The sequence below is a fragment of the Bombyx mandarina genome, chromosome 08, assembly GCF_030267445.1.
Source record: "Bombyx mandarina strain Sakado chromosome 08, ASM3026744v2".
NCBI lineage: Eukaryota > Metazoa > Arthropoda > Insecta > Lepidoptera > Bombycidae > Bombyx > Bombyx mandarina.
Genome location: NC_143215.1, coordinates 3,530,547 through 3,557,119, shown reverse-complemented (window position 1 = coordinate 3,557,119; position 26,573 = coordinate 3,530,547). Strand labels below are relative to the sequence as shown.

The window sequence follows — 26,573 nt, the reverse complement described above, 5'->3', positions numbered from 1 at the left end:
CGTTGGATCTGGCTGATTTTCTTTTAGTTTTTTTTTTTTTTTTGTAACTGTCACGAAAAAGTTTGTTATGAATTATTTTTTATTCGAAAATCGATAAAAGCCACAAATCTGGATGGACTTTTATCTTCTATACTATTATTATAAAGAGGAAAGATTTGTTTGTTTGTTTGTTTCGAATAGGCTCCTTAACTACTGGATCGATTTGAAAAATTCTTTTACCATTAGAAGCCGACATTGTCCCTGATGAACATAGGCTACTTTTTTTAATTTTTTTTTATTTTATTTTTTTTGGTTTCATGTGTGTTTTAATGTTTCCGAAGCGAAGCGAGGGCGGGTCGCTAGTATATATATAAAAAGGAATTTCTGTTCGTTATTCTCTATAAAACTCGAGAACGGCTGGACCTATTTGGCTAATTTTGGTGTTGAATTATTTGTGGAAATCCAGAGAAGGTTTAAACGGTAAATAAATATGAAAATGCTCGAAATTAAATAAAAATAACAATTTTGTGTTCCCTTTGATGTATCCACCGTCGGACGGATTCCTTTGGTTTGTTTTAAGTTTAAATTATACAAAACTTTAGGTCTTTTATTTATCGATTGAAGCACTACCAAGTCTGCCGGGTCAGCTAGTATGTAATAAATCTGTATCATAAAATCCAATGTTTTCATTTAGAGAGTCATTACGTGATATATGAGTACAGTTCAAGAGTTCTGCTGTCAATTTAAACTGACATTGATTGTCAGGTCAGCTAGTTTCAAATTAATATGTTTTCACGACGAAATACATCTCACGATGGACCTCAGTTTCTGGAATATAATTGACAAGCTTTTGCGTTGGCAAACGCTTGAATCTGCTAGTGCCGTCTTAGATATTCGTTCAAGTATTCATTCGTTAGTTGTTCAAATTTACGGAAGATCTTAACAAGCCAAGGTCTTCTAGTAGATTATAGAGAGATTTCGCCGATATCTCTCTCTCTCTCTCCTACTTCAACAGCAAATAACCTAACCACACATATATTTAAAAGTCCTAAAGCTCTAACAGCACTTAAATACATGCTTTTGTCGCATATATTTTTGGTTAGCTCATTCGTGAGATATTATTTCTTTAGTATTTGTTTCATTAATTCAAACCTAATTTATGTAATTTATTTTAAGTGTAACCGAAAAACATCATTTAGAAGATTTTACGATGAGAGCTAATGAGATCCTCCATTAATAAAACGATGAAAAATGAAAGAAAAAATGGACCTTTAAGTCACTGATAAATATTTAATTCAGTAGCTATAATGTAATAAGGCATTTTATGAAATAAAAAAAGATACGTAGTGTTTGCAGAGAGACAAGTTTATACTATATTCTAAAATCAAGAAATTCTTGGATGCTATCGGGGCACAACGACTAACTAGCAAAATAAAAGTCTTCGTTTTCAAGAAATAACTGAACACTTTCTACTGCGGCCTGTTATTTTTTCATAAATAAAGAAAACTTCAATTGTTCAACAAATAATAAAATAAGAACAAGAGACAGAATATGTAAACAAAACCATAATTGAAAAGTAGATTATAATTTTGCGAAATGTTATCTACTTTTATTTACATATCGGCTACAATCTCTAACCAGTTTGTTGACAAAACGAATTTATATCACACCGTAGCGTAAGTGAACACGCGCGAACACTATCTGTTAAGTGAAAGCTTAAAGTCGGACTTTTGATCTACTTATGTCACAAACCAAATCGTGTCACCGAAATGGCTGACAGACGTTAATCATATGTAATTTCATACACGCCAAAAACCATTCGTAGCGAATTTATCTTGTGAAAGTCAAGGAATTAATAATAAATGGACAATTAAAAATCTTTCCGGTATTTCAGTGGGCTTTTATCAATGAATCTGGATTCGAAAATGATTAGAACATCACGCTCGAGAACACAGGTCTTAGACCGTAAACAGTTTTAGCTGTATCTCTATGAATACTAGATCATACCCCACAGAGATACTACTAGTTTACTACTAATCAACACACAGATACTAATCAACTGTAGTTTACTAAATGGTGTGACAAATGTCATACGTCACAACAAGAGAGAATGATTATCGGGTCAACGAACTAACGGTATTGTTTACTCTGTATACGCCTAGCTTAATTTTTTCGTTTCAAACCTTTTAATCTGGCCTCGTATTTGCGAATTCACTTATTAAAGTTTAATTTTTAATGTAAGCAAATCAAATAGTTTTCTAATCCCTTCTGTTTACTGTTTGATTGGGTAAGCCTTAGCATGCTTAGAAGTGTGGTTAATCTGTTTATGATTACACAAATGTTTTTTGATGGTGTTCATGTTATTGTGTAGGGATGCATGTATTATGAAGAAATAATCCTGACATTTTCGCTTACTATTACACGATTTCTTAACTAAGCAGAACTCATCCCTATCAACTAAAACTAAAGCACTCATTAAAAGCATACTATAGACCATTCGGCTCTGGAATGTACTTTGGCAGCGACTGGCTGTACTCCTGGTATTACTGGTATCCTTGAGCGATGTTACCTTTTAAATACCAGCTCGACCGTATGCTGGTTTGCCTTCAAAATTAATAAAATCATTAAATTAAAACTACGATCTAACGTCTCATCGTCTTACGAGATTTACGTCCCTATCAGCTCTGACAACAGACACTATTCAACAGATTCCAAGCTGATGTCTAAACAAAAACAAAATAAACATGTTTTCTTAACAACGAGCTAAAACAAGTATGTTTCTTTATGAAAATATGATTACTTTTTCGTAGGTGTATGAGAGCGGTCAAACGGAGCCACCACATTTCGATCGCTCGCCACTGTGTCATCACAGGAAAGGCGTCGGTAGCCTCTGTCCTATGCACAAGTAAGTCTGATCAGTATTTGTCTCCATCCTTCCATGAACCCGTCGCTTGCGACGAAGGGCTTGGAGAGTAAATTAAGCCATAGACACAGCTCACTGAGTTTTTCGCCGAATCTTCTCAGTGGGTCGCGTTCTGCGAAGCACTGCTCTTGCTATGGCCAGTGTAAGCAACACACCCGGTTTAAGTCCCGTGAGCTCACCTACACGTCAAAGAGAAGCTAAAATTGTCTCTCAAGGTTATCAGCATAGATAAAAAAAAAAAATTGCTGCTATATTCATATAATTTCCACTTCCTACACTAGCACTATTACGGTGAATCTTCCAACAATAACTTGCTGTTTACAGGTGGACGATTTTTCAACTTGTCCCCTATACAAGATGATGCTCCTTACCTCTACCCGCAATAAGATAAATGTCAAATATAGATTCGTTCACGTCACGTCATATTTTTCCAAAAATAATGTTCAAATATAAGTTATAACCTTTTGAACAGACTCCCGATAATTATAATACAGAAATATTTTATGAGCGTCACACCAATCAATACGCCTCGATGGAAGCATGCAAGTAACGCATGTCACGACAATACGAACACACGTCCGCAACGTGAACATTCGATAAATGTGCAATAAATTGTATCTTTTCGAGGTATCTTTATTAAAATATGATAAATACAAAGTTGATCTCACTCAAGACGCGTAATCCATATGATAAATGTTTGTTTACTGCTCATGTACCTACATAATAATATAATATATTTATGTGATTCTTGATAATGGAAGTGAAACAAACGAATTTTGTGCCTAAAAATTTGGTATTATCTAAAAAATATGTTTATAATAAATTAATTTCTTTAATCGAATAAAGATTGGTAAATTAAATGTCTCATTTTATTGTTATAACTGTCTATTGATGGTTATTTAGCTGTTTCCTTCCAACTTAGGTTTTTTTTCCTATCTAAGCTTGTGGTAACTGGTGGTGGACCTGGGGGTAACCCTGGGGGGTTTAACTACCAGCGTAACCAGACGAATAGGTGAGCTCTCGGAGCTCAAACATGTTTATTGCTAACACTAGCTTTGCCCCTGCCACCTAATCAATTTAGGAAAAGATTTGCTGATATTATAATATATTGAATGCTATACTATTTCTATAGCGTGATTCCCTTGCCGAATAACGCCATCTATTCAGTGCTACAGTAAACGCGATTACAAACTTTTTCATTCAACGACATTTGATTTTTTTTGTAAGGAAATTCAAATATCTAACTATATCAGCTATTATTGTCAGAATTATATTGTTAAATTTCAAGAGATGTAATTAGTAGATCGCAGAGGGATTCGTCAGTAAAGACCGGATCTTGGTTCTAATCAAGTTGACCACCTCTATTCTGTACGGTTCTGGATTCATTCCTAAAGCAGCTGCTCTTGAGTTGTTAGGTCTCCCACGGAAGGGCTCGGGCAGCTGTTAGCAAATCCCACCCGTTCTGACTGCGCCCTTGCTCGCCCATCTGTCCTGGTGAAACTAGAAAGGCCTTCTAGTGGTCCTTTCTTCATAAATATATGTATATACAGTTATCAGTTTGATACTGGTGGTAGGACTCACAAGAAGTCCGCACGGGTAGGTACCACCGCCCCGCCTATTTCAGCCGTGAAGCAGTAATGCGTTTCGGTTTGAAGGGTGGGGAAGCCGTTGTACTGAGACCTTAGAAATTATATCTCAATGTGGGTGACGCATTTACGTTTGTAGATGTCTATGGACTCCAGTAACCACTTAACATTAGGTGGGCTGTGAGTTCGTCCACCCACCTAAGCAATAAAAAAACTCTTAAAATACTTTGTTGTAGTGACGAAACAAAGGCCGTGTGGAGTGGCCTTCGATTGCTGCTACAAGAGGAAGCGATCTTGAAGAACTACGATGCTGCGTTCGATGACATCGCTGCTGACGTCACCAGGAGGTAATCGATCTGTTAATGTACCTATTGATGAAGGTTAATTACAAAGATAACTACTCGTGATTACTAGAATACAGGGACTCTATAATGCGTTTTATTGCTTTTGCCTTCGAACTTTGCGAGTGGTAGACATAATTAAAATTACTTTTACGGTTTAAGCTCACATTTTTTCGCAGCTCAAACGGACGGACGAGCTGTTTGAATGTTGGGGCAGCCGTTGTACTGTAAAAAATAAGACCTTAAAACTTATGTCTCAAGTGGTTGGCGGAATTTACGTTCTAGATGCCCATGGGCTCCGATAACCACTTAACACCAGGTGGGCTGTGAGCTCGTCTTCCCATCTAAGCAATAAAAAATAAATAAATAAAAACATTTAAAAAATAAGCGCATTGATATTCCTTCCAGACTTGAGGAACTGCGGTGCAAAGGGAATGTCCTTAACGAGGAATTGGAAAAGGAGATATACAGATGGGCCCTCGAGACTGTGGGGATGATGTTGTTTGGCATCAGACTCGGCTGTCTGGACGCTCGGTACGTTACACAATCAATGGATACCTTCCATTGCTCTACATAATTTCAATAAAGATTCAATTCGTACTCTGGTAAAATATATTAATTTAGTTTTCAGTCTGAGAGGCCCTTTTTAATTACATTAATAATAACAATTTAACGTAAATCAATTCATACAGTAGAACAAATCTTTCAACGCGCTTGAAGGGGACACAGTTCCCAGGATACTGGCTGCGTTATCTCGTAGAACAGCCAGACTCACTCTCTGTGCAAAGTACCAGCCAGCCTTAGCATCACGTATAGTGTAGCTTCCCTCAAGCGTTTGGAGATTTCTGATAAAAATTTATTTGCTTCAGGGCCCCAAGGGCCAATAATCTTTTTTTTTTATTGACCTTGCAGGCAGACGAGCATACGGCCCACCCGATGGTGAGTGGTTACCGTTGCCCATGGACTTCAGCAATGCCAGGCCAGAGCCAAGCCGCTGCCTACCTCAACCGCGAAAGGCACAAAAGAATAATTGTTCAATTAATTTGACTAAGGGGTGGGCAAGTGGGCAAGTGATTATTAACTGCTGCGCTAAGGGTCGTGGGTTCGATTCCCATATCGGACAAACATTAGTGTGATGACTAGGTTTGTTTGTTCTATATATATATTAGTTTTTCTAGTTCCCATAGCACAGGGTATTTTAATTTGGTGCCGGATAACCGTGCGTAACTTGTTCCCGGTTCTTTATTTATTTATTATTATTATAAGTATTCAGTTTAATTCACGTAGTTTCAAGACACAGTTTTTGCTAACATTAATCACAGATCTTTTGTACTTTATCTTGACTTGATAGCAATATATCCACGAGCAAAGCTACTGGTCATATTGGTTTGGTAATTAGAATAATTGGCACTATAGCACATAAAGGTTTTCTAGCAAGTGCTCACTACTACACCGGTCAAGGGACGCCGAATAAATCTCTTCCAACCACCCCAAATAGAAATTCAAATAGAATTGAATCATTCACACCACATCACAGCCTTATGCTTCCAATGAGTGAAGATAAAGACGTGTCTTCTGTTCTACAGTCCTGTAACAATATGGTCCAAACTTTAACGATATATTTCCAAATAATTTTAAGCAGGACAAAATCAGGAGCCGTCTTGTCCCCAACAGAAGAACCCGTCGAAGGTCTATCTCCTGCCGAGAGGCTGGTCCGGTGTAGCTGGCAGATCTCTGAGGGCACCTTCTTGGTGCGAAGCGAAGAAACCTTGAAGACAGACTCCCAAACGTTCAACGATGCCTTGAAGTCATTCGACCGACATCTGAGGTGAGTTACGAAGCTCCAACATATTTTTCTTATTTATTGCTTAGATGGGTGGACGAGCTCACAGCCCACCTGGTGTTAAGTGCTTACTGGAGCCCATAGACGTCTACGACGTAAATGCGCCACCCACCTTGAGATATAAGTTCTAAGGTCTCAAGTATAGTTACAACGGCTACCCCACCCTTCAAACTGAAACGCATTACTGCTTCAGGGCAGAAATAGGCAGGGTGGTGGTACCTACCCGTGCGGACTCACAAGAGGTCCTACCACCAGTAATTACGCAAATTATAATTTTGCGGGTTTCATTTTTATTACACGATTCACTCTCGGTGACTTTAGGCTACTCAAGCATCGGTCGCTCTCCTAACTGAGCGAACTAACCCATAGACTCAGCCCATTGAGTTTCTCGCCGGATCTTGTTAGTGGGTCGCGATTCCAATCCGGTAATAGAATCTACGAAGCTCTTGCTAGGGCTAGTGTTAGCAAATTCTCTCAGGTTGAGCCCGTGAGCTCACCTACACGTTAGGGTTACGCTGACATAGTCTCTCAAGGCTGTCAGCTTAAGTAAAAAAAAAGTGGATTGACTAACGATAAAGTAACAATCATAGTATAAATAGTTCTTCTAGTAATATCAGTAGACTACGGTTTTCAGTTAACATCAGGGGGCTCCTAGGATACCAGTGAATAGGTAGGGTAAAAAATGTCTTGTAGTTGTGAAAAAAAAAACATAAACATAATAAACATACACATTATCGAATTTGGACTATCTACTTGGACTATCTGCTATTCGATATTATCGTATTGCAATTGATTTTATCACAATATTTAATTAAAACTACTTTTACAACTTAATCTCTCTAATTTTTTACCGTAATTATAATATTTGAGTCGTCCGTGACCACGGAAATTCTATAGTATTTTCAAACGATAGTTTACCGGAGCAAATCTATATTAATATTATAAAGCTGAAGAGTTTGTTTGTTTGAACGCGGTAATCCCAGGAACTACTGGTCCGATTTGAAAAATTCTTTCAGTGTTAGATACCCCATTTATTGAAGAAGGCTATATAACATCACGGTAAGGCCAATACAAGTGAAGCACCAATAAAGAATGTTTTAAAATAGGGATTTAAATAGCTCCTTAACATTCTATAATTCAAAAAATATTTTCACTTTCTACGTAAATGAAGTGGGGTTAAAATTTAGCGTTAAGCCAAAGTAACTATTCCACGCGGACGGCGTCGCGGACAAAAGCTAGTACTAAATATTTTTAAGTTTTAATTGTCTTCTTTCAGCTTAACAGAGCACTTCCTAATCAAAGCGATCCATATGATGACCTCGTGTAGTACGAGACCGGAACAAGTACTACTCGATAAATTGAGGCCTCTGGAGAGAAGACTACTTCCCTTGGCGTCAGATATGCTACTGGCGGCCGTCGACCCTGTGAGTGGTATTCGATCTCACTGTATCTTAGCTCACGCAAACATCTTCCCCTATTACTTTTTAACTTAAACGGTGTCCACTCAGTCGCTGAGATTATCTCTGTACCCAACCAAAATGACTCTATCAAATTTATTTCTTCTAACTTAAGCAAATTATAAACTACATTATAAACCATTATTGATCAGGAGAGAGAGGAGAGTATAGAGATAAAATAAAATGAAAAAACCAAAAAAAAATCCACAACTTTAATTGAGAGCCCATGAGAGAGTTTCACATTACAAATATTGAATGAACCAATGAATGAATAAATGAGTGAATGATTTATTTTATTTCAGACAACAACAACAAGTCCATATGTGTACATAGTATCATTGAATCATACTTAAAATTACTAATCAAATAAAAAAGATACATTTATTAAAAATAATTATCAGTTGAATACATTAATACATCATATTATAGTCGCGTACCTACTTAAGCATGTTCATCTCCCTGCAGCTAGCCCAAACCGCCCTGACGATGTTCTACCAGCTCTCCATCCACGCGGCCCACCAGCAGCGCGCACACGACGAGGTGCTGTGGTGCGGCGCGTCCCGGGCGGCCGGCGCTGCGCCCCCCGCGGCCCCCGCGCCCCCCGCGGCCCCCGCGCCCCCCGCCCCGCGGTACGTGTCGGCGTGCGCGCGGGAGACGCTCCGCCTGCAGCCCCCCACCGGGGGGGTCGTCAGGCGGAGCGTCGACAGCTTGGTGCTCGATGGATTTGAAATTCCTGCCGGGGTGAGTTGCCTAGACTCTAAGTATAAATTTTGCAGGATAGCCTTAGAACACCATGGTTCCTAAGGAAGTGGATCTATATGATGACCTAGAGCTTAACTCGGTCAGTAAGTATCTACAGTCGGCATCATTGCGCAACTTTGAGAAGGCGGCACGACATGAGAACCCGCTGGTCGTGGCCGCTGGAAACTACATACCCGATCCTGTAGACCAAATGGTAAATAGTCGACGTCACCCAAAACACGTCATTACGGATCCTCCCGATCCATTAACAGTGCTTTTAGGTACCTCAAGCACCGGTCACCGTCCTCGTCAAACCCATCGCTTGTGACGAAGGGCTCGACGAGCGAATTAATCCATAGACACAGCCACTGAGTTTCTCGTCGGATCTTCTCAGTGGGTCGCGGTTCCGACCCGGTGGTAGATTCTGCGAAGCACTGCTCTTGCTAGGGCCAGTGTTAGCATCACTCCGGTCTGAACCCCGTGAGCTCATCTACTAGTTAAGGTTACGCTAAAATAGCCTCTTAAGGCTCTTAAGCTTAGGTAGGGGAAAAAAAAGTGAATTTTATGCTCACTCGTGATATTGAACCGATTATCTGTGATTCACTAGATGAAAACTCACGATCCACTTTGTGCAAAGAGATTCCTTAGGTAGAAGCTTTATAGCTGCACAGCTTTTGATCTCTAAGATCTAACTCTTAAATACATATATTTAATTCCGCGGCATCGCGATACAAGCAAATTAGACAATGTCCACAGCACGTACTTTACTGAGCTAATGATAAACCTCGTCTTTTATCAGTGGGATGTATATTAGACAGAGATTTGGCTAGGCCTCTGTCATTGCAAACGTCCATTGCGACGATGAGCACTCACTATCAGTTGGACCGTATGCTCGTCTTCAATAGGAAAACTTCAATTGATTTATCTAATCAGAGGATTTTATATGATAGTAAAGTGTGGCTCCGGATTCTTAGATCCGTACTACTTCCAAATCGGCATTCCGTATTACTTACAAGATCTCCTCATTTTCCCGCCTAATACATTTCTGGCTTCTAGCAGCCCAAGCGCAGATTGATACTAAATTCATTTGCCTATCGATCCTAGTAGAACTCTATTGTTAGCCTTATTTATGCACCTCGTATCAAGGCGGCCGTAGTACGTGACTTCAAAGGAATTCGAAGCACGATTGTTTGTGAACAGGAAACATTTTAAAACCAATCAACCTCCGACCAGAACGTGCGTTCTACATCTATCAAGGGTTCAGTATCACCGCTCAACAGACACTTAGGCTTAAAGCAAGCCCACCTGGCGTTCAGTGGTTACTGGAACCCATAGACATTTACAACGTAAATGCACTACCCACCTTGAAATGTAAGTTCTAAGGTATCAGTGTAGTTACAACAGCTGCCCCACCCTTCAAACCGAAACGCATTACTGCTTCACAGCAGAAATAGGCGGGGTGGTACCTACCCGCGCGGACTCACAAGAGGTCATATCACCAGTAATTACGCAAATTATAATGTTGCGGGTTTGATTTTTATAACACGATGTTATTCCTTCGCCGTGGAAGTCGATCATGAACATTTGTTAAGTACGTATTTCGTTAGAAAATTTAGTACCCGCCAGCGGGATTCGAACACCGGTGCATCGCTCAACACGAACGCATCGGACGTCTTATCCTTTAGGCCACGACTTCTTTTAGCCTCTTTGTCTCATGAACTATCTTGAGGAAAGCCCTATTGAAAATCATTCCGAGCGTTTTCATAAACCACTACATCAGTCATATCCCGCGCTCCCTGACCCACGCTGGCTTTGGCCCAGCGGAGTATCCCGGGGTATGAGTCTAGGCTGATTCGAGTGGTCTGAAAGTTCAACTCATACAGCCCCAACACGCAACCGAAAGTCGGTGAATTTCTACTGCCCAAAATAAAATCGGTCATTCCACGCAAAAGGACAAACCCGAAATCCATACAAACTTGGGCCTGGCGTTACAGTGCTAGAATTTGGGCATAAGTTACAATACCTAAGAAGGTTTCATTAGCCCAATTTTCAGGTCTCCCAGCAATGGCCAAATTGGTAAAATCAGACAATGTTTACATTTTAGGTTATGTTTATTGTTCGAGATATTTTAATAAAAACGATATTTTTGAGGCTATTTCCTACTAAAGATGAGTATTTTTTTACGAAACCTGTTGCAGCAACAGGTTGCTTTAAAATAAAAATGGAACCTGTTACGAGAAATCGCGCGTTAGGTTGTTTACGAAAACGAACGAAAGCCAAAAATTAAAAACAACGTAATGCGAAACGCGCTGCGCACGAAATGATTTTTTTAAGGGATTTTATGACCTGGTAACTAAGACCTTTAGGTCAGTCTTATTTTAATTTTAATGAAAACTTTTTTATATGAAATACTATATTTATATGATAGCTTTTTTATATAAAATATAAATCATTACGTGCTCCCATATTATCTCATCACATTTCATTTCATTTTAGTTCTGATGTTAAGTGGTTACTGAAGCTCATAGACATCTACGACGTAAATGCGCCACCCACCTTGAGATATAAGTTCTAAGGTCTCAGTATAGTTACAACGGCTGCCCCGCCCTTCAAACTGAAACGCATTACTGCTTTACGGCAAAATCCAAAATATCTTCAGTTGGCAACATTAAAGATAACATAACACGATTTGATACATTTGTGTTTTTCTATGGCATAGTCACATTAATATAAAAATGCAAAACTACCCTTTCATGCTATATTTAATGTTGTCAGTTGTAGATATTTTGAATTGCCGCCATTGTAAGTAGTTGTGTCACTATTCGATGGCCATACTCTATTTACATTGATTAAAATACCTATAAAAACAGTCATTTATCCTAAAGCAAAAGAGTATTAATTATTTTTTACACTTGATTTCCACTAAATCGATCCTATTTTATGGATGTTCTAATTCTAATCCGCACGTTTGTGGAGCTAGTTACGTATATTGAAATAAGTGTTGCAGATGTTTACAAAGATTGTTTAAAACAAAAAATTGAATTCAACTTATTTTCTACACTTGGCCATTGTCAATGAAGCTAAGATTTTAATAGGTTAATCAAGCAAAATAGACGAATTTTTTGGTACATATCCCATTCTTGTAACGCTTAGGCCCAAAATGGGGTTTCTCCTTTGGTTCTACTACACTACGATGTATCCATCTTCTTTAGACGGAGCTATTAGTAATGCTCTCCATCTAGCCTTAGAAATTCCATATTAGCTTTTAATATGCCTCTATGTATACTTAGGTCAATTGTTCAACAGGTAGACATCGTTTTAGCGCACGGAGCAACGAGCAAGGAAGAAAAACAGTGGGGTAGAGCTAAAGCCTTTGTACCTGAACGATGGTGTGACGATGGCTGGCAGCCTCTGAAGGCATCCAGGGCTCATCACCTAGCCTCCATGCCCTTCGGCGAAAAGTGCCCGGGGACAGGCATCTCTATAAAGATGCTCACATCTCTGGCTGCAAGAATCACCGAGAGATATAGGATAGAGTGGCATGGACCGGCTCCCGCACTGACTCTACATGGAGTCAACAAAATACAAAGACCTTATTATTTTGTGCTACAGAATGCTTCGTGATAGTGTCTCTATGTAGAGTTCCACTGCTAGAGATAATATGTGTGCCCCCTACTTCATTCACTCTGTATTGTGATTTTTATTACTATGTTTAGATTTTTTAATTTTTAATTAATTAGATATTATTTTAAACTACTACTATTATTTAAAGACTTTTTTTGCAAATGCGTAAATGATAAATAAAAATTAAGAAATAAAATAAAAAAAAGCTTTAAAAAAACAACAGAGAACTAATTGTTATGGACACCAGGTTGGATCGGAGTTCCTTTTCATATAATTATATTATTTATGTTTGTATTAAGTCATCATTAAATAAAATATATAAGACATACACAAATATTTTTATCAATAGAAAAAAAAGGAGTCTAGCAACAAAACGTGATTATAATTTAAAAAAAAAAATTATAACTAAAATTAATAAGATTAATAAGATAGAATTAGAACTAAGAAAAATAGAACTAAAATTAATAACATAGAATTAACGGCAACCTAAGTCGATCGTAAAGAGTTTCAATTTCCTTAGTGACCGGGACGAGCTTCACTGCCTAAAAAATGTCGGTTTTTGAGGTCGTTTTTTCGTTATACCTCTTTGTTCGTAAAGCAAACAAACCTGAACAAACTACTGGCTAATTAATAAAATTTTCGAACTGAAGCTCTGAATGTGATCCGCCATATTAATGCGCTACCTTATGTTTTAACAAAACGACATTGCATTTGTAAGTTGCGTAACAATTTTCATTATTTTTCAATAAATTTTGTGTTAACACGACTAGATGAGACAGCCGTCGTGCAGTTGTACAAACAAACGGGACGTTCGAACCTAATGCCTGTTGTAATAAAGATAGGCAAATAAAAGTTTTATAATTAATTACTGACATTGTGTTTCATTTGTGAGAGAGACTACGAAATGAAGACTCCGGGTGCTATTCAACGTTTATTTACAAAATTACCCTTTGTTTGATCGTGCAAATGGAAACTGGTTAAGCGTTTGATCATTGGCCTAGTGGCTAATTACCCTGACTGCGATACTAAAGGCTTCAAGTTCGATTCCCGGTCGGCTTTACCTGTTAACATTATTTTTTTTATTCTTTAATACTTTTTTCCCCTTTTTTCTACATACTACGTGTATAATCAATTTATTGTGCTACCAAACGCACTGATTTATCAAACATGTCATGTTGTCTAGCCAAAACATCTTACTCGGAAATACGTTTATGCATTAATTAAACATATTAACACACAGTACACATTCACTCTGTAATACAACCATGACATAATTAAAACAATTTTTACGGCTTAATCTCGCATTTTCACTGTCATTATGGTCACGTAAGGACACAGTAGTCCGTGACCACGAAAATTGTAAACTATTCGAAACGCCAGAAACAATATAATGTGAATAAAAAATGCGCCTCCAGACTCTACCTACAGGTGATTGGGAAAAGGGAATAAATGAATTAATAAGAATGTTAAGAAAATGACAAATATAAACAATAAAAAAATATATAATGGAAAACTAAGCCTGATGGTTCGTTTTTATTGTATTCTGACGAATATTCCAGAAACCGGTTAACTTCGTAGCGCTGTAAACCTTATATAAATTAAATCTTAAAATTACCAGAAAAAAGTCATAATGCCCAAAAGATTTTGTTTATAACATTTTTATTTTACATTTTACGATAAAAATTAATAGAAATAAAGTTGTAAACAATTTAATTTACTATAAATAATGTCTTTGAAATTTTCTGTAGGGTTGCTAGTTTACGAGATACAGCGCGAAAACTCTTTGTACTCATTTTTCTAAGATGACGGTCGGGAGACAAGATTGGCGACCCCACAAACTTAAGCTTATACAGAAAAGGCATTTTCGTACGTAAATTAATGTAGATAAAGGCGACTTTTAAATAACTGAAAACCATTTTCCAATCCTAACTTCGTTCAGGGTGTGTATATAGTTATTGATATAAATTTGATATATGAAATTCTAACTTAGTACCTACGAATGCGTACCGCTTATCTTTATGATTCACTTCAAAATCTCTTAATTATGTAACAGCCGACCAAAAAATTGTTTTACACTACAAAGCCCTCCGCAAGAATCATATGATTTTTTTAAGAAAAACAACAACACATTATTCTAAAAGACAAGCCCTTATCTAAGTCACAGAATAAAAGCTGAAAAATTATGCAATCCGTCAACGCGTCGACTCTACGAGCGTTGACCGAGACAGTTTATTTTCATTTTACAGAGTAATTTTATGAACGAAAAGCTACAATAAATCTCGGGCCATTGTTCCATTGGGGAACGCCTTCTGAAGGCTCTCATTCAAACCGGAATGATGCATTAAGTTTATTTAACTAGCAGCCACTTCAAGCTAAAGTGCTTGTGTTTAATTTAAAAAAAAAACACGTCTCTTTAACTTGCCTGTTGGTCACTGACGCTGAATGACAAAGAACAACACCAGAGGCAGAAATAGTTACTAACCAAATAGCTTTATTCTAATCAGGCTTGAATAAATAAGATATCATGGAAAACGGAGCGAGTTTTAACATCGTGTATGTCTGTCTGTTTATTGATCGCTAAACTCGTTCGAAACCTCTGAGATTATGAATAGGATTCAGTTTTAATTGTGTTTTGCAGTATACGTACCCTAGGGAGCTCTCTGATGAATTTCGCATGTGTTTTTACCATCGCAATATCCACTACCGAAGTGAAGTTCATCCGCACTACGTGAAACCGCTACTTTCATTCATAGTTAATTTCCACAGATCCACTATAAGTATTACCTGGTTTTAGAATTCTCCTGTACGATTTTTCCTCAGCATTATTACGCGTGCTTCTTCAAACGAGGCTTAGACTATACACTAACATCGCTGATAAGCAATGCTGAACAAACGAGTAAGAGAAGTATACTCATCTGCCTTGAACAAAAAAATTTTTTTTTTGTTTATTGCTTATTTATGTAGACCAGCTCACAGCCCACCTGGTATTAAGTGGTTACCCCATCCCAGAGCCCATAGACATCTACAATGTAAATGCGCCACCCACCTTGAGATGTAAGCAAAGGTTTCAGTATAGTTACAACGGCTGCCTCACCCTTCAAACCGAAACGCATTACTGCTTCACGGCAGAAATAGACGGGGCGGTGGTACCTACCCGTGCGGCGGACTCACAAGAGGTCCTACCACCAGTAAAAACTTTGACTTTTACTTAGAACATAAATTAAACGCATCCAAACATTACCTTCAAAATTATTTTAATTAATAATTAGTGTATAATCTTAAAAAATATTTTTGTCAGTTTTAGTTTGATTGCACATCCGACTTTTTTTTCTTTTTGTAACCACTTAACGTAAAATAATGTAAATGGACTGCATAGAAAGACATAAACATTGACTGTCATTGAAACTATATATTTAAAAAAACATTGAGTTACTTAAGAAAACTTGCGCTATGTAATTATTGAAAAAAAAAACAGCAAAATAGAACGTCGAAATGTATCCATTTCATTCATTATGAAGCCTCAGACGTTTTATTGAGGTCTTAAACTGATCCTTATACTTCGCTGCGAAGATTTTATTTGAAATTCAGTTGTTTTAATTTTAAAAAGTAAGATTTTTATTTTATGTTTTGCGATTTGAAAAGTAATCACGACTTAATTGCGGTTTGCGTGATTCATTTAAAAAAAAACAAAGTTTTATTTAGGCAAACTACATTACGACCCTTGAACCTTTGAAGTTTTAAACCTAGGTGCATACAAAATACAAAAGCGAGACATCGCACGCACTGCACAAAATAGGCAGTGGCATTATAGTAATGGTGTCCATGGACTCGACTTAACACTAAATAAGTTCATCGACAAATTCAAAACGGCCATAAAAATAAATGATCCAAAAAAATACACACGATCAAATTAAATTACAACAGTGAGAGGTCCCGCAGTAGTCGAAATTCGACTATAATTAATTGGAATTGTAAGTTTGTATACTATTATGATTGTATTTTATACTTCTATAATCACAAATTTCGCCAAGACTACACTATAAAAAATATTAGGTAACAAAGACAAACAATATTTAATCTATTCTCAATTTGACAACAGACGTGAAGAACAAAAGTTTGACAATAAATAGTATGCATGCGTGTGTGCGTCAAATACATGGTATGTAGTGTGTGTAATGTTTTCTTTATTGATTTAATGTATCTTTTATGCATTATTTTTAAAAAATATTATCATTGTGCACTTCTTCTCTATATTCTCTATAAGTGTGGAAAATTTCACACTCCTCCGTCCGAGCAATTTTCGTAAAAAGGGATACAAAGTTTTTGCTTCACGTATTAATATCTATGATGTTTCATTGTTTATTATACTAATTAATTTGTAAATTGCAGACTTTATTTCAATTAAATTTTAACAATTTTTTTTCTATTACTTAATTAGGTGAACTAGCTCACGGCTCATCTGGTGGTTACCGGAACTCATAGACATCAACAATGTAAATTCTACCACCCAACTTCAGATATGTGTTCTAAAGTGTCAATTTATAAAGTACAACGGCTGCCCCACCCTTCAAACCGAAACACATTACTGCTTCACGGCAAATATCATAGGCGGGGCGGTGGTACCTACGCGCGCGGACTCACAAGATATCCTACCACCAGTGATTATGCAAATCATAATTGTGGCAGTGAATTTTTTATTATACTATGTTATTTTTTCACCGTGGAAGTCAATCATGAACGTTTGTTAAGTAAGTGCTCTGAGGAATTGTTTGAGATGATCCCATCAACTCGTTTTTACCATTGCACCGCCCGCCACCGGAGTAGAGTTCATCCATACTACCTGGAGCCACTACGTTCATTCGCAGTGCGCTTCCAGATATCTTTTTTGCCATGTACCATCCGGCTTTGGAATGAGCTCCCCTGTGTTTCCCGAGCGCTGTGACATGTCTTTCTTCAAACGAGGCTTGTGGAGAATACTTAACGGTAGGCATTGGCTTGGCTCTAACCCTGGCATTGCTGAAGTCCATAGGTGACGGTAATCACTCACCATCAGAGAGGCCAGGTTCTCGTCTGTCTACAAGGGCAATAAAAAAGTATTTAATTAGAAACATTGGTGCCTGCCTTCAGAATTTGAACACTGGCACGGTTGCATCGCTCGATACTTTACCGGGCGTCTTATCCTTTAGGCCACGTCAACTTCGGCTTACGACGTATCAAAATGTTATTTCTTAAAATTCTTCTTTCATAAAATTCTGACATAAAAATGACTACTGCTATAGATTCATTATCTATACAGCTCGCTGCTATATTATTATCATGACATGAACTCATAATATACTCAATTACATGATAATTGACTGTCAACGTATTCTCGAAATAAATTCTCCGAGAGTCGGGAAAATGTTCCAGTTCCGCCATTAGACCGCGTTAAGGCATATTAACAAACTGCTCACTTCAACGAAAATGTGTCGAGTTGGAAACATTAATTCCTCAATGTCAAGCAAAGCGTATCTCTGTGAAAACGGGGATGCCAGAACTCGGAAATAATTAGCTTAAAATACATTTGACGGTAAAATATTGCAAATTTGCAAAAGTTAATAATTTTATAATTTATGAAACACAGTAGATAAAGTATTAGTAACGGTAAGGGTAACATTAATATTTACATTTTTAGACGTAAGCGAACTACTCTAAAGTTTAGTAAACAACAGCCTTAGTGGGTATTAAATTGCCGGATCGAGAGGAATAGTTTAAAACTGTTAAAAGTCCAGAGATACAAGCTATTGATTTTGGTAAGGAATAAGGGTAAGTACATTTTCTGCGAGACAGTTTGATTTAAATGTGTAGCGGGCATATGAAAATAAATTTCATTACTCCATTAGAGCACGCTTTCTCTGTCTTTAATTATATTTTATTTTTGAACAAATAATATTTTGTTTGTTTTAACCTTCTCCATTTACCATTAGCTCTTATAAGCAACAATCTAACCTCGGCCAAGTTTTACTGTGGCTTCGTCTGCTATTAACAACTTCCTTATTTTAATCTGATTTTGTTGAAAATTTCTTAGGCTTTTTACGCCAAATGAATTATGTTAAAAAAATATATATATCATAAGTTACCATATCAGTTCCTTTTAACTGTTTCGGAGGTTAACCGAAAAAAGCAAACAGAGAGGCAGACAATTATTTTTTTTTTGTCAATATTTGCCAAAAATTGAGATTGGTAAGAAAATGCTAACTATGAATGTGGAAGGATATAGAGGAAGAGGTAGACTTAAGAAGAAATGGATGGATTGCGTGAAAGACGATATGGGTAAGAGGGGAGTGAGCGAAGAAATGGTATATGATAGAAGAGTATGGAAGGAGAAAACATGTTGCGCCGACCCCAGGTAACTGGGAGAAGGGCAGGATAATGATGACGATGATTTGCCTTTATAGATTATGTATGTAATTTTATTTTGTATTATTAAATGAAATCCATTATTTTAACATCACAAACAATTTAATTTCTATAGATTCCATATTCAACCTAGCGTTCTTTGTGAACCGTGAAACTTGAGAAAGCAATGCGGCATTTTTCTTCGAACTTCCATTCCAATTATACCACAATTGTATTTCACAAAAAGAGAATCTAGCAACACATTCTGAAGTGGAAAAGGGGACTAAACGTTCCGTTACATTGAAACACTCAGCAAAAACATCAATGACAAATTTTTCATAGAGACAACCAGAGCTCATTTGGGTAATCAACACGCGAGAATATGTACTAAGTGGTTACAGTATTTGCTTATTATGAAGCTTTGTAACACACTCGATATTCGTACTACTTACATATATTTATTTAGTGTATTAGAAAATCTTTATAGTTAATATTGTAAAAGAAATATTTTCGACGAAAGTGCAAATTTCAAATGATTGACTATTTAAAAATGATAAAATAGAAGTCTTGACGGCTATCTTTCAGGAGTGACGCAGTGTTACCAGATTACATCGCCAAACATCGCACCAATTCTCATAACCATCGTAATGTATTAAGACTCCAAATTGGACAGCACGGCTGCTCCATGGAAGGAATATTTCAATACAGTGGTATATAATAAAACTACTTAAACGATTCACACTGTTTTGTGTCATACTGAGTCCTTAGAACTCATATCTCAAGGTAGGTGGCGGTATTGACTTTGTAGATGTCTACGGGCTCCGGTAACCACTTAACATCAGGTGGGCCGTGAGCTCGTCCAACCACCTAGGTAATAAAAATAAAATAAAAACATGCTTACCCCTGTCGAACTTTGACGTAAAATTACCACGGCGCAATAAAATGCGAATAAACAAGCCAAGCTAATATTAAACAAGTGTTTTTGACGTGACAACAATTATAATTCAATGGAGCCGGCTGCATGCACGAAAAAACATGACTCATTGAGGCGTTCCATTTAAAGCTTGAAGTGCAAGCGAGAGCGCGCAACGAGCGACAAAGAGGCACAATCGGCCTCCGCGTTAGGCAGCGTTCGACATCTGTCTCTCTCCTACTTGAGTGAGCGCTGCATCTGCGTGGAGCTGCTATACATTAATACACTTACATGTTTTCGTCAAGTATGAAGTTCAGTGAAAAGTGAATGTGGTGGCAATTGAGTCGACTATTATCAAAGCCGGCAATCAGACTTTTGGACAATGATTGGTAAATCAGAAAAACGAATTATTGACTTTGTATTCCATTGGCAGTCACAAAACTCTTCGGAACGACATCTTAGATAAATAACAGGTTAACTATTAACCCTTATTTAATGCAGGTTTTGAACCGTATTCTTTGAAGGAGACGATTATATTCAAATCAATCTGTATTAACATATCAATAAATTTTTTTTGTCCAAATGCACAGATTGCCACCTTTGATAATAGACGACTCAATTGTCCATATAAAATATCTATCAAACAAATAAAATTAAAATTTTCTTTTGAAAAATGAAACCATTCCATCAGTATTTTCTTATGACGTTGTCACGTTCAACTATCGTCAGTAAGTCGACTTTAAAGATAGCCGTTTTTTTTATTGTCATAAACCTGTACTGTATTATTGAGTATTTTAAAAATATACGTGATTAATCTTTTTTTATAAATGACAGACTTTATTTTTTTTTAATGTAGACCTAGGTAATTAAAACTACTTTAATAGCTTAATCTCACGTCGTCCGTGTTCACAAAAACTGTAATGCATTCGAAACTTGAAAATTATGTGATTACAACTATAAAATGCGAGATTAAGCCGTAAAAACTCATGTCCTTTCATTACTATACTGTACTCTCTTTAACCCCCATGCCCCCATATATCTCAAAGAACATTTCGAGTTCCTACGTGATACGCATAATTTTTCCCTGAGTTCATCGGATAGCCTGAGACTGAAAATGCCGGCGCATTCATCATCATTCTTTGATCATTCATTTACCGTCCAGGCGGTTCGATTGTGGAATGCTCTGCCGGATGCAGTGAGAAGTGCTCAAACTTTAAACTGTTTTAAAAGAATGGTGAAGGAACACTACTTATCTTCTTAGTGCTGTTTGTTTGCATCATCATTTATTATTTCCATACTGTTGATGTATTATGTGTATGTAAGTATATTAGTATGTATTGTATGTAAGTATGTATATTGGTATATAATAATAGGTATATATTTCATATTATATGTAAACGGTATATATTTTGTTTATTGTATGTATATATTTTCTATAATGTATTATCTATAGTACACCACAACATACCTGCTATATATTTTTTTATTTTATATTTTCCATAATTTCTATAAATTAAACGGTTGTCTGGAAGAGATCGCTTTTAGCGATAAGACCGCCTATTGTACAAATTTATCTGTTTTTTGATTGTTTTTTTGAATGTAAATTGTGTTTTGGTGTGCAATAAAGTGTATTCTCTCTCTCTCTCTCTCTAAAAATAGATTTAACTATACATTTTACTTATCTTATACCTTTAAACGAGCAATTCTTGTATATAATCTGAATCTCGGAAACGGCTCCAATGATTTTCATAAAATTTAATATACAGGGGATTTCGGGGGCGATAAATCGATCTAGCTACGATTTATTTTCAAAAAATGTTGTTTTATTCGTGTTTTCAATAATCAACTCTTCCCGACATCTATTGGCGAATAATAACACTATTTTTCTTAATTGAGGGCAACTAACCAAGATGGCGTTATCAAAAAAAAAACCGTCATCATCTAGTTTAGTATTATACGTTATTTTTATAGTACGTAATCTGTTTCACCCAAATGATAAACGTCTTGTTCGACCGCCAAAATATCGCTAGCTCGATGATATTGAAAAAGAATCCGCAGCCTTCGGAGTCCACGAGTGGAATGCACTAAGATCAGGGACGAATGGAGATTTCTCCTGTTTGATATCAGGATCTTTTTCGTGTAATAATATATTTCTGTCCTATTTTTTACAATACACGATTAACAAAAATAGTCGCTTATTAATTAAACTTTTTTCAAGCATAATAGTACCATCTAACTGTGGGAAGTGATTTTTGTATTACTGAAGCATTTTCTTATAATTAAAAGCAATATATTAGGCAAACATCTTCTGCACAAGAAAGAGAAAAATAAACCCGATTGATTATATTAGTCTTGCTAGTAACTCCGAGGAGTTATGCTAGCTTCACCGAACATGCAAAAATTACAGACTTTGGTAGTTTTCCAATTACAGCACAAGAGCACATTATGCGGCATAACGCTACTAATACACTGTATTAGTTTTCCAATTACAGAGCATAATGCGACTCAGTGACGCACAATGCCGAATTATGCTGAAGCTTAGTTGAGCATTATGCCGCATAATGCGCTCTTGTGCTGTAATTGGAAAACTACCTTTATTGCGTTACGTTAAGATAAAAAACAGACATTCGTGTTGTCTCGCTCAACAAGTATGGCGCGCACGCGTCATCCAATAGCAAACGATAACGTTTCGCGCGCTTACACAGAACGTTACTTTTAAAATTGTTTCGCGCCTCTGAAAAATAAAACTTCCTCGCTTGTACATAGATGTAACTTATATAAGACATGTAGTTAACTCGATTTTATCCGAAAAACATTATTTGAAATATATAGCTCAGAAATCATATTATGTAACTAAAATTAAAAAGAAACAACGTTCATACATGTAATCAATGTAAAAACGGTATAAAATGAGATACAAAACATGTATCCCGAGGATCCGCGTACATTGTAAACCATAAATATCACTTATCATACTATTTGAGCCTAATGGTGTTGTGATGCGTCTTTTCGCAACGAATAAAGCCGTTCTTTAACAATGGAATCTCGGTTTTCTACAGACATGAAATATGAATCAAATACCTTACTTAACTTTTTTATTACTTTATATGAAATGAAAATGAATGAAATGCGTTTATTTCAGGCAACTTAAGCCCATAAAATTTCACATACAGTTACAAAACATCTAAATCAAAATACAATAAAATTAAAATTACAAATTTATCAGAACTAGTGGCCCCGCAGTAGTTGAAATTCGACTATAATTAATTGGAATCGTAAGTTTGTACACTATTAAGATTGTTCATTATACTTCTATAATCACAAATTTCGCCAAGACTACACTATAAAAAATATTAACAAAGACAAACAATATTTAATCTCAATTTGACAACCGATGTCAAGAACAAAAGTTTGACAATAATAGTGTGCATGCGTGTGTGCGTCAAATACATGGTATGTAGTGTGTGTAATGTTTTCTTTATTGATTTAATGTATCTTTTATGCATTATTTTAAAAAAATATTAGCATTGTGCACTTCTTCTCTATATTCTCTATAAGTGTGGAAAATTACATACTCCTCCGTCCGCGCAATTTTCGTAAAAAGGGATACAAAGTTTTTGCTTCACGTATTAATATATAGATGACTAAAAACAAAAACAAACAAAAATGAAACCAAATCAAATCAAAACCATTAAAATTAAAATTGTCCACTACTAATATAAAATTAAAATTAATGTGTAGACGATCACTACCCACTTGGTGTTCTGTAGTTAAAGCCAATAGACATCAGAACCTGTATACTGTGCGCTGCGAAACACAAGGCCGAAATCGCTCTAATACTGTAATAACAGAAATTGTAATAGTTTTAATTTAAATGTTTCTCTGTTTTTTACTAAATCAAGAAAGATCGTCTACCCAATAAACATTAAACAACAGACAGCAGGCAGGCTATTAGGCCGATTTAACCTTATGCTAAAGCATTCAAGCTTAAGCAAGCCGTGGGACTCACAATACGCCTTAAAATTTAGCGTGATTGCTACGAAAGTTTCATTCATTGAAACTTACACTTGAACTCCAACTCTTTCTCATTTCGGTTAATTGTCACGCTGAGATTTCAATGTAGCTCACTACTTATAAAGAATCCTATGAAGAATCGAAGAGTCCAAGTTACAGCCTAAATGGGTCTCTGAACCAAAAAACGGTTTCATCTCCGCGATGTCATTAATAACAAAAAACGTCGTTTTAATGGATGACGGGCGGGCTCTGAAAGGATTCAAACTTGAGATTTGAACGGATAAAGTTTGTAACATGAAGATTTTAGTACCTAACTGAATATTTTTTTCAGAGGTAATTCTTTTTTTTTAAGAACCTTTTATTATTTTATTACTCTATAGGTATATGCAGGCGATCTCACGGTCTACCTGATTTCAAGCAGTTACCGGAACTCATAGACATGACAACATAAATTCCACCACCCACGTTGAGGTATGTGAGCACGAGTAGGTGCCACCACGATGCCTATTTCTGCCGTGAAGCAGTAATGCGTTTTGGTTTCAAGGGCGGGGCAGCCGTTGTAACTATACTTGAGACCTTAGAACTGATATTACAAGGTGGGTGGCGCATTTACGTTGTAGATGTTTATCCAGCTCCAGTAAACACTTAACACCAGGTAGGCTGTGAGCTCGTCCACCCATCTAAGCAATAATAAAAAATAAAAAAACGACCTTCGGCGCAAAGTCAGGGCGATAATACTTACCGCACCACCAAGTCAGTCTCACCAGTATTTCTCAAAGATACGTGAAGCAAAAACTTTGTACCGCTTTTTACGAAAATTGCACGGACGGAGGAGTATAAAATATCCCACGCTTGTAGAGAATATAGAGAAGGAGTACAGAATGTTAATATTTTTTTAAATTATGCATAGAAATACATGCATTAAATCAATAAATAAAAACATTACACACATTACCATGTATATGACATTCACATGCATGCATACTATTTGTTTATTGTCAAACTTTTCTTATTGCTTGTAGTCTGTGGCCAAATTGAGAATAGATTAAATACCTACATATTTTTTGTGTTTTGTTATATTTGTATAAAGTGTAGTCTTGGCAAAATCTGTGATTATAGAAGCATAATAATAGTCTTTGACAATAGAATCATAATAGTGTACAAACTTATAATTTCAATTTATTAATTATAGTCGTATTTTGACTACCGGGGGACCACTAGTTATTATAATTACGCAAATTACAATTTTTGCGGGCTTTATTTTTATTACACGATCTTGTACTTTGATAGTCAAAGTAATTAGTGTGTTAATTAAGAATTTCATCAGATAAATTGGTGTCTGCCTGCGGTGTTCTACCATCAGCCCAGTCACATCACTCGATACGAACACACCGGCCGTCTTAATATTTAGGCCACGACTTCAAAGTTCAAATTTTGAAACGTTTCCCTCGCGAATCATCATTAAAACGCCGTATTTAATCCTCTTAATTTTCCTCTTAACGAGTTAATTCCATTCCTGACCCTGAAGGCTTACAAAGCAATTCTTTAGGGACCTTATCTACTAAAGCCCCAAAAAATATTAGGCAAGATCTTTTAAACGAAATCCGTAAAGGGTCAGCTACAAGAAAGCGTATAATATTTATTTAATCTCTAGGAGCTCTAGATTTTTAAACATTCGAATTCAAAACTCTATTGAATAGTCATCCAATGCAGATTTTTTGGCGATAGATGCTTTTACTAACAACCGCCCGAGCGCCTCCACTCTAGTCTCACGCTCTGGGAAAATTTACAACACCGGGTCGAGTCCAGCTGAAAATATATTAGGTACATCAATTGACTGTTCTTAGCACAGCGAGTAGTTACAACTATATTTCGGTCTGTCAAAAAACACCAGAGGTGGCTGTCATATAGCACTGTATATTTTCTTACTTCTCAAATCCACTATAAAAATAAAAGCATTTAACTGTACATAACACTAACTCGACACTGTCTTCCTTCACTCTGCGGTCTGTAGCTGGACATTCTCAAAATTTACTTAAATTCAGCACTTTTTTTCCCCTACCTAACCTGATGGTTTAGAGAGACCATATTAGTGCAACCTTAACTAGTAGGTGAGCTCGCCGGGCTTAAACCTGACGATGTTGCTAACTCGAACCCTAGCAAGAGCCTAATCGCAGAATCTACCACCGGATCGGAAACGCGACCCACTCAGAAGATCTGGCGAGAAACTCAGTGAGCTGTGTCTGTGGGTTAATTTACGCGCCGAGCCCTTCATCGCAAGCGACGGGTTCGACGAGAACGATGACCGAATTCAGCACACTGTTAATTCTCCGATACATCAGGTTGTCTTGCTACCTAATGGCTTACTAGCCTGTGCTCAGGAAACGGATAGATTTTATAATGATTTGCAATAATTTGTATCTGTTGTTAGAAGTTACTTATTTACCATTAATACCTTACAAATGTTTTGATTCAACTGTTAGTTTGTGAGATGACTGAAATAAATAAATAGAGGTCCAATTTCTTTTTAATCTCTACGCGATACTGCCCTAGAGTAATGTGGCTTGTCCTTAATCTTTAAAAGGGTGACTTTAAAACTAAAATTAGAACGGGGAGATCGTCTTAAGCATCATTTAAACGTATCCTAGACATCCTAGATTGAGTTGTTAAGATGCAACAAAAAAACCGTCTAAGCAAAAGTGATTAAAATCTCTAGCCACATTTAAACTTTATAATACTGTGTCTTGTGATTTATTTCAGATGTTTTCAAATGT

The 26,573-nt window shown here is 36.6% G+C and overlaps 1 protein-coding gene across 2 annotated transcripts in view; it reads left to right on the top strand.

Annotated features, from left to right (window-relative positions):
* Positions 1–13,366, top strand: part of LOC149502443 (putative cytochrome P450 49a1) — a 30,360-nt gene extending 16,994 nt beyond the window's left edge. The window contains exons 4-10 of one of the 2 annotated variants that reach the window (XM_089728997.1): positions 2,790–2,884; positions 4,725–4,835; positions 5,238–5,363; positions 6,472–6,657; positions 7,949–8,096; positions 8,595–8,870; positions 12,177–13,366. In XM_089728997.1, the coding sequence (XP_089585123.1) occupies positions 2,790–2,884; positions 4,725–4,835; positions 5,238–5,363; positions 6,472–6,657; positions 7,949–8,096; positions 8,595–8,870; positions 12,177–12,494 (1,260 nt within the window). In that variant the 3' untranslated portion in view covers positions 12,495–13,366. Of the gene's footprint in view, positions 1–2,789; positions 2,885–4,724; positions 4,836–5,237; positions 5,364–6,468; positions 6,658–7,948; positions 8,097–8,594; positions 8,871–12,176 lie in introns of both variants that reach the window. The other variant, XM_089728996.1, reaches the window with a different exon arrangement.
* Positions 13,367–26,573: the final 13,207 nt, after the last annotated feature.